A 10,020-nucleotide genomic window follows, 5' to 3' on the forward strand; every position below is an offset into this window, starting at 1 on the left:
TATTTTTACGGTATTGAGGAGGGTACTTTTAAGCAAGAATACCGCTTATAAAAATAGCGATATTTTAACTTGTTATTAGTGAAATATATTCTACTTAAGGAGGAGAACAAGCTACTTTAGTCAGAAATTGTCATAAATCTATCGGAGGGAAATACCAACAGGCGAACGGTTTGTCCCGAGTGAGGCAACATTTTTCGAGTGCCGCCTGAGCCACTTTAGGAGGCTGTGTGCGTTAAACTGGGGTTAAAAAATTGAAAACCAATACCTGTATCATAAAATATAACTCTTTGGGAAGACATTTACATCAATGAAATGACTATTTGTGAGAATCGCCCATGTCCGACTTTTTGCAGGTTTCGATCCACCGTGCGGAGGCAAGAACAGCGATGTGGCCAGGCAGGGTAACATGAAATGTAAGGAAGAAATGAAAGATTGGAAATTTCAGTGAAGTATTTCATGAAATTTCATGATGCTGTGAAATAGTTCATATTTTTCAGGGGCTAGAGTATGCAACCCGCACTCAAACACATAAAAATAGAAGAGAGACATCAATTTTTACATTTTGCGAACACGAAAAGGAACCGGTGTCTTTCAAAATCTTTCATAAATTTCTGAAATTTCATGAAATATTTCACGTGAAATCTCAAGATTTTTTTTTTTTTTTCATGAAATGTTGCCACCTTGTGGCAAGGTAATCTTTGTGTGGCGGGTATCTTTTCCCGTGTTCTCTCGGCATAAAAAATAAAGTGTGACCGGAAGTTTGCAACGCTGCAAACCGAGATACGTGGTTGCGGACCTACACCGTCGATATTATTTCCTTAGACTTTGCAGATCGTCATCTTCCGGCCAAACTAACACAAGCTCAGTGCGACGTTTCAAAATTTCTGCCGCGATTTTATTTGTTTACAGAGAAATTCCCTAAAAACACAAAGACAATTTTTGGTAAAAACACACTCACTTGCGTGAAAAATTGTTTTTAAAATAACGGGACGCGTTTCGGGACCCTAGCTCCCATCATCAGCCGCGACTCATCGCGAGTCAACTCAAGAGTCGCGGCTGATGATGGGAGCTAAGGTCCCGAAACGCGTCCCGTTATTTTAAAAACAATTTTTTACGCAAGTGAGTGTGTTTTTTCCAAAAATTGTCTCTGTGTTTTTAAGGAACTTTAACTTGTGTAGGCCCCTAATGGTATTCAAAGTACAGAGACATTGTTGGTTGATTCTGTTTGAAAATTTCACTGAATTTTATCGGCAGCACAAAAAAATTCAGTGAAATCTTCGGACGACTTCGTCAAACAATTTCTCTGTAACAAAATAAAATGGTGGCTGATATTATGAAACGTCGCACGACGCTTGTGATACTATAGCCGAAAAGTGACGAACTGCGTGCCCAAAGACGCGGGAAACTTAAAAAAGTGTGTTACAAACTACGCAGATTGCGCGCTGAGAAATTGATTTCAGACTTTATTGACGTGCCCAACATGTTCGTGCGCTTTTCTTCGTACGGTGTATGTTTATTTGGCTGTATTTCTTGCGTGCAACGGAACCATTTTTGGAATTAGTTGATTTTTGGGTGCTCATATTGTCAAGTAAAGGGTTAAAATTCAAAGCCTGGTTAGCGCCATCGGGTATTGCAAAGATTGTTCACAATGTTTCTCCTTGTAAAAGAGCCTTCACTCGATGGAACCTTCGCCTTTCAATTTTCCTCTTTAATCATGCGGAATTCTTTTTGAATCAAATTAAATTCCTTTGAAAGCTGCCAATTTAAGAACTTTTCAGTTGAAGTTCTCCTTGGCTCAAAATAGAAATTTTTTCATATATTGAGTGGTCATCGCTGAACAGCGGGACATAACAGGGAATTTTGAGAGAGAAAAGGAAGAAATCACAATCTGGCAATAATTAATTTTTCGATTGTTTCATCAAATCATTCTCGTAATTAGGTCCATTTTAAATACACGTCGACAGTGAAACTACCAGACCACGTATCTCGTCTTTGCGGTGTTCGAAAATCTCCGCTCCTATTTCATTTCTTTGAAGGAGAACAAATCAATATAATTTCTTGGAATTTTACAGAGTTTTCTTTGCACCGAGAAGAAAAAACTGGAAAGTTTTTTAAGAATTAACTTTGAATAGTTTTTCATTCAAAAAATAACATGTGACAGGAAGTCTGCAGCATAGAAAACGAAGATCCGTGGTCTGGCACTGTCACCGTCGATATGTTTTTCAAACCAAAAAAATAGAAGGTTTAAAATTTTGTATTTTCACTTATTGGAATATTACTTTCTTGGACCCTAAACAAGAAGAGGCTAAAATTATTCCACGTAGAATAGTGAGCTAAAACTATTAGAGATAGTACTTTTAGCCCGGAAAAAGCTGGTGAAATCCTAATAATGGTTCAATTAGCCTTAATGCACCCTGTCCGGATCTTGCGACATTCTGTCAATATTGTCACCGGGAAAAACTTAAATGCATGCGAAGTACTCTCTTTCGTGACGGTTACTTGAAAAAACCCTTCTAAAACTGGAACTGCCGCCATGTGAAGTGCTATGTGTCATGTCAAAACTGAGAGTGGCTATTAAGGCTTAGTGGCTTATCTACTGGCAGCACAAAAATTGCTTAGAAGCAGAGTGCAACCTGATGTCCTCGTGGATTGACTTCCGGATATTCCTAATTTTTTCCACCGATTTTTCCTCCCTAAAGCATTCAAATCTTATTTTAAATAGATGTTCGATGTATTGTTTAGTTCAAAAAAATATATCATAATCTCAGACAAAAAGTTTAAGATTTAAATAGAAAAAGCTGAAAATGAGAATATTCCAATCAATTTCTTTTTTCATTGACATGTTAAACTAATAAGAATCAAAAATCTATCACAAGAAACCCGTTCCCTCAGATTAATCAATTGACTTTTGAGGCTATGTTTACATGTTGAAACAATTGATATCGATACAATCTCACCTGTTGGATGTATCGGAAACGATCCATTAAATGAGTGTCAGTAAAAACGATCGCAATCCATCTTTGGCGATTTTGATTTCGCCTGTTGCGGCAGTCATGAAGAGCTTCTATACACATGCATTGATGGGAAAAAATGAAAGTTTTAACCCCTTCCTAAAAAAAAGTTACGAATTCCTGGGTTTTTTTCCTTTCAGCACATGTGAAGTGAAGTTCTTTATGAGTTTCGTGTCACTAGCAACACAATATCGCCAAAAATGGACTGCACTGTTAAAAATAGAGGCCTGAAATTCGGTGCCGTATTCCATACAGCGCCCAAAAATCCCGATTCATATGAATGGGAAGTAAAACACTCCGCAAAATGAGTAATTTCCGCTTCGTAAAAATGTAATTCACTCTAGAGGAGAATAGAATCTGCTCATCCATACTCATTTCACTCGGGGTTTTTGGGTTCTACGTAGATTCCGGTACAGAACTTCACTTCAAAATGTTAAACAGGGTGCGATCATCTTTGTCATTATCTTCGTTTCCCTGAAAAGCTGCCTGCATTGGCACTTCAGAGTCCAATCTGAAGGAATTCAGAAAAAATTTGGATGCACAAAGCAATTTTAGGTACCCTTGTTTTCTGCTCGATTGGCCGCGGTGATTTCCAGTTTTTCGGTGTTTGATGAAGTATCTAGGCATGAGCGCACCATTGAGGCGCTTCTATTTTTTGTTCTTAGATCTCAAAATGTCTGGGACAAAAATACATTGGTAATATAGGCGAAGCTGCTTCAAAGAAGCACAAAACAATACTAAAAAACTTTGTATTTTGCGTCATTTTTCCTTGAAACCATGGTGAAACGAGCTGTTGAACATAGGTGAATTTTTCCGCTCATCCCTTTTTTACGAAAATCTAAAAAATTGGACCATTCAGTACTGAAGAAGACTGTGTATAGGGGTAGGGAGTATTTTTAAATGTAACCTTCAAGGCGGCAAAAAATGACGCTTGTTGAGTTGGATACTTTTGCGAATATTTCAGGCAGGTGGGTATCTTTTACGTCCCAAAAATTTGTCGCTTGGCTGACATGTAAGGGCTTAACTATACATTGAGATGAGCCCGGAAAAGCATTGAGTTGTATGGACGACAAAATTCATTGCAGAGTGTGGTTACGCCCGTATGTCAGCCAAGCGACAAAGTGTCATCATTTGCTAAAAATTGTGCAACTCCCCTCTGAGTAGAAAATGTATGTGGGAAAAAAGTAAAACGCAAATCTACATTTCATATTTTCCTTATTTCGTGGCGCCGCGATCAACTACGATTTTTGTGGTGAAAAAAGGAGACAATCGAAATACACCTAGTTCTTCTCTCTTTTTTTTTTTTTGCGTGGCGCCTCTAAACCGACAGGTTTTCAGACGTTAGCAACAGTTACTCGTTGAGTCAATGTAAAGCCGATTCTTTTCACGCTGAATCCATATTGACATGCGCATTCGGATAGTTATTATATCTCATCGGATTTTTTCTGGTTTTTTCCAGTTTTTCAATTTCAGAGGTTTCCCCCGTGAATGTACGATTTCGGCTTAGATCACTGAAAATTTCATTAATAATGACAGGGGATATAATTGAAATCGCTTTTTTTTTGCGCGGCACCCTCTGTGTCGCGACAGCTCGATTTAGTAAACCGAGCAAAAATAATTAATCCTAACGCCCCTCTCTCCCTGTCAAATTTTCTTGGAGGTTAGATTTTGCATAAATAGACATTTTAAATTAATTTTATTATTGACGATTTCCAGCAAGCTCTGATTGAAAAGGTAAAGGCGTATTGATGCTCACCTTACAAAGAGCCTCCAAAGAAAGAGACTTTGTCTAGGTAGAGTTTAGAGATCCTAGGCATTTTTGTGGGAGGCAGCTACAATGAAACCTCATCATTAAGCAAGCCTGTGGTGAAAATATCTGGTTCAAATATGATTTTGGTGGTACAGCATCGGACATTTTACATTTCGATGGCTGAAATGCGAAACCACGTATCTCCATTTGCGACGCTAGAGACTTCCTGTCATACTTCATGTTTTCATTGAAAAACTGGACAGTGTGATTTCTTACAAACTTCTTCGATTTGTCTTCTCTATTACCAGAATATTCTACATACATTGCAAGCCATAAAGTTGACTTGCCTCTCCTCGACAAAATTAAATGATGACGGAAATTTTGAAACACCTCAATGGAAGTGCATAGTTCCGTTCTGCAGCCATCGATTTTTCCAACCGACATTGACCCCAGCCAGACTCGGACTGGCCATAAGGCCAATCTGCCATTGGCAGATATGCCCCCTTGATGCGCCGAAAACGCGCCCCTCTGACAGATAGCAAAATAAGCAGAGAACAAAAATTACGACCGAGAATATTTGCGGAAAATGTCTTAAATGAACAGAAAAAGAGAGAGTTAGGAGTAAAGAAAGGTGTTTTTACGCTTGATAGTGGTGAACAGAGGTCCAAGAACAACTTTCTGAAGCGCAAACACTATTTTCTGTAAAATGTTCACCTTTTTGTCGACATGCAGGCGCTTTATTATGCCCCTCCTTCATTCGCTATGTGTAACTCCCTTAGAAGCGATGGTCGGTTCGATTTTTAGACATACGCATCCTTTATAGACCTCTTGAGAGACCTTTAAACATATTTCTTCTTTTTCAAAATGACTATTGATATGGACATACTATAGCGTATGGGCAAACTCAACCTTAATTTATCTCAAAATTCAAGAATAAGAGACATCTAAAGTGTAAACGCGATACAGCTATTCGCGCAAGATGGATGTCTACATTTCATATGAAAAATGTAAGACGGAATGGCGTGAGTCGTGAACTCGCAATGCTCTGCTCTATGCTACTAATTTGAAGAATCATTACGAATAAGACAAACGCAAACAAACACAATGTGGAAATAAATTGGGGGAAAGGATGCACGTTAACGACGGCGCAGAGATACAACTATTCGTACTTGATGGACGTCCGTGCTGCATCTGAAAAATCGAAGGCGCGATGACGCGAGGCGTGAGCTCTCAATATGCTCTGCTATATGCTGTCAATGAGGTGTCACTCATATTCGGAGGCAAAGTTGAAAAAGAGGCTCGAATACGTCTTTCTTGACTTCGGCTGTGTACTCAAGAAGTGCTTGAAGCACCATTATGAATAAGACTAACGGAAACAAACACGATATGGAAATAGAGGGAGGGAAAGGATGCGCGTTTACGACGGCGCAGAGATACAACTATTCGTACTTGATGGACGTCCATGCTGCATCTGAAAAATTGAAGGCGCGATGACGCGAAGCGTGAGTTCTCAATGCTCTGCTATATGCTGTCAATGAGGTGTTTCGGAAGGAAAGTTTAAAAAGAGGCCCGAATACGTCTGTCCTGTCTTCAGCTGTGTTGATACTCGTTATCTTTCTTCTTTTTTCAGTTTCTTGTGTGATTCTTTTTTAGGATAGATTTGCAGACCCACGTCTTAAGCTCGCGTATACCACAGCACTGGCTCGGTTCTTTTAGAAATAACGGTGCTTGGATGCGTTTAGTGGCTTTAATTGTTTAAGTTTTCTTAATTTCAGAAGTCTGTCGGTTACTTCAATACGTTCATTTTCGTAATTTTTACTCTGTACGATTAATAAACTTAAAGTATGAAAATAGCGTAAACTTGTGCTGCTTTGCCAAAATTCTCTGAACACCTCTCCACGTAGGGTAGATGCCCTTCCAGGAAATATTACATTACGCCCCTTTAACCAGCCAAGGGTATGCGAGCCAGTCTGACTCTGGCCCCAGCGAGTTAATCTAAACAATGTGGGCTCATCTGGGGGCCATCACCTGTCGAAAATCTCAAAAATCATGGAAATCGACCTAGTGAAACGGTCAAATGAAAATTTAAAAAAAAAGTAGAAAATTTAGAAAAAAGAAAAAGAAAATAAATAAAATCTAGGAAAGGAAAAAATAAAAAAAAGAGAGAAAAATAATGTAGAAAATTTAGGAGCTCAGTGAGCTCATATCGATGGTGAAACTGCAGAAATACGTAGCTCGGTCTGCGGCATTTCACACTTCCTGTCATACTTTATTTCCCGCATGGAAAACTACTGAACGTTTTTATAAAAATGTCAGTGATTTTTCGTCTCTTTATGAAGAATATTCTGTGATTTCAAGCCATAATGTTGGCTCGGTCTTTTTTTAAAATATAAAATAGGAGCAGAAATTTCAAGACACCGCAACCAAGACGCGCATTTTTGCAGTTTTACCCTCGATATAGTAATGGTCACGTTGAAACTCAGAGGAAAATGGTGGTTACTCAATAGTTTTTGAAAAATTTATACATTTTCATGTTTAGCCTTTGAGTGGAAATCGTGAAAATGGTAAGTGACTGTCATGTTTTTAATACATCGCGATTCAAAGCATTACTTTCACTGGCTGACTATCTTTTCCGCACGAAGTACATTTGTGGCAATTTTTCCGATTATCGTTGCCGCACAAAACATTTAATGATGTATATATTATATTTTCTGTAGTATGTGGCAACGTCGAGGAAATATGAGGCATATTTTAAAAAATGAGTTTGAACAAAGATTGAAAAAAAATTGTTTTACCTTACTCAGCAGTCCAACAGTAAGAGGAAGCATTATTGTCCTGCTCAGCTGCTGTGCGATGTTGCCAGATATTTGAGATCTGATTGAGCGAAAATGATTTTGTGCGGCAACGATAATCGGAAAATTACCACAAATATACTTTGTGCGGAAAAGATATTCTGCCATTTCACTGTTTGTTGACATTTACATTAAAAAGGCTAATTAGTATCATGATAACTTACTTTTTAGTTTAGGTGGCTTGTATCTGGTGCATCGAAGCCAATCATACATCCCGCTGGCAAACTTGAAACTGTATCCGTTGACTTCAAGATACTTTCTATGCTGAAGTCTGATACTTTTTGCTTGGATTCTGCGGATTTCTGCGGCGGTGCATCTCTGGATTCGATCCATTTGTACGGACATCCATTTTTTTTCTCGCTGTGGCAGAATTTCGAAAGACTGCCAAGCTCACTGATGACATGTTTACTTTCAATACCGATGAAATCTACATTCTTGTGTTGCTCAACAAAGTTTAGCCTTTGAGGCACTACAAATTTGTACTCGTGCTCCATGGAATATTCTTTTACTAAAAAAAAAAAAAGAAATCTGGAAACTCAGATTCTGTCACGGACTCGATCCGTTGTGTTTCTTTTTACGCACTAGGAGAAAGACGTTCATCAATCCGAAATCACCAAAAAGTTTTCAAGCATTTGCAATATACTTCTTATTTACTTTTGATGAGCATGGGGTACTACGCTTATTTCCAAAATTTCAACAATAAGTCTTTCAAAATTTCTGGTTGTAAACTGAAATGTCATCAAAATTCAAGATTCGCGAAATACTGAACAACACGAGAAATGTAGTGAACCGAGCTTTCTTCTTTAAAAGCTACTTATTCCTCAATTTTTACATATTTTGGTGGCCTGGAATGATCAGTGTTCGAGGAACAGAATTGCAAAAATAATTATTTTGTTGTTTACGTTGTTCCCGGTATCACATCACACTGGTAGAAGGTAACTTTTGATTTCACCGAATACTTTGACACAAAAGTTTATTAACTTATGAATGAAATATCAATCGATTTCAGAATAAAGTGATTAATGAATTATTGAACGAAACGTCACAGGTGTGAAAAATTGCAGATATCGAGTGCAATAAGAGTTCAAAATTTAAAAATTCCACAATTTCACGACGGAGCAAACTAAATAGACGCACAAGAAATCGCAAAATTTAGATTTGACGAAGGAATCCTGGAATGAGTGGGACACAAGATGCGATGAAATGTTCTGCAATGTCTTCTGGTGGAGGGTGAAATTCAGATATGCTTACTTATTTCATTTTGAAACAAGTGAACATCCCAAATAAATAAACGATTGTCGAGAACGATTTAGGTTCAAAACGATAGATACTTGATCATTTTATAGGGAAATATTCCGCTATTTCACGACGAAGCAAACTAAAAGGACGCACAAGAGGTCACAAACTTCAGGCGCAAATTTTGAAATCGGTAGGACATGCGATCCGACCAAAAGTCCTCGCGATGTTTTTTTTTTCTTTTTTTTTGAGGACGACGATTGATTTCAATATGCTCACTTATTTAATTTTATAACAAATTGAAATCGATTAATACCCAAGTAAATGTATGAATTTCAAGTGCATTAAGAGTTCAATATGATAGGTGCTTGGTCAGGTTGTTTTTAAATAAAAAACATTCCGCAATCCCACGAAGAAGTGAACGAAACTAACACACAATACGTCACAAACTTGAGGTGCAAATCCTGAAATCGGCAGGACACGGAATCCGATAAAAAAAAAACCCTGGCGATGACCGCGCGGAGGGACCGGTCCGATCGGAACTGATTCCAGGGGCAGATTCGCGAGGAGGCTGTCGGTGGAGAAAAACGGGTTCGAGATATTCAAAACCGAATTAAAATCACCAAGGAAAGCTACCGAAATGTTTAATTCAGCGGAAAACTTAGCCGCCGTCCGGAGGGCCCTCATTGGCCGAGCCGGACCTTGAGGGCCCCTCCTGTCTTGCCCCTGCCGAGCGCCGAGCCGACCAGGGGATTGGGTTTCAAATTATTACCCGAATCTTGTTCTATCTCTCGTTTCCGTTACCCGCCACACCGGGGCCCCTGATCTGCCGTGTTTAGGAAAAACGCCTTATGAGCCGCCAAACGTCGCCAAGTTTCTTCAATAAGAAATGAATTTACTTGGAAAATTGTGAATATTTTTTTTCATTTATTTATTTTATAATTTGTACAATTGAGCCTCTGGCTGAGGCTATGGCACACGTCATATTCGGTACATGGCGAACAGTTACAGCGATATACATAAGGTACAAGTGTTAAATTTTACTAGCCTACAAGTTCGCGAAGATTATAGAAGGCTTTTTCGAATAAGAAAGCACGCAGCCCCTTAAAGAACGACGTTAGGTCAGCATTTCGAAAGTGTAGCTTCACACTCCAAGGCAGTGCGTTGAACA

General features: G+C 38.6%; 1 protein-coding gene across 1 annotated transcript in view; it reads right to left on the minus strand.

Annotated features, from left to right (window-relative positions):
• LOC109034727 (uncharacterized) overlaps positions 1-8,209 on the minus strand; it is a 29,119-nt gene extending 20,910 nt beyond the window's left edge. Inside the window, exon 1 of the mRNA XM_072301998.1 lies at positions 7,778-8,209. Within this exon, the coding sequence (XP_072158099.1) occupies positions 7,778-7,958 (181 nt within the window). The 5' untranslated portion in view covers positions 7,959-8,209. The remainder of the gene's footprint in view (positions 1-7,777) is intronic.
• Between the last annotated feature and the right edge of the window lie 1,811 nt (positions 8,210-10,020).

This window comes from Bemisia tabaci, chromosome 6, assembly GCF_918797505.1.
Source record: "Bemisia tabaci chromosome 6, PGI_BMITA_v3".
Taxonomy (NCBI): domain Eukaryota; kingdom Metazoa; phylum Arthropoda; class Insecta; order Hemiptera; family Aleyrodidae; genus Bemisia; species Bemisia tabaci.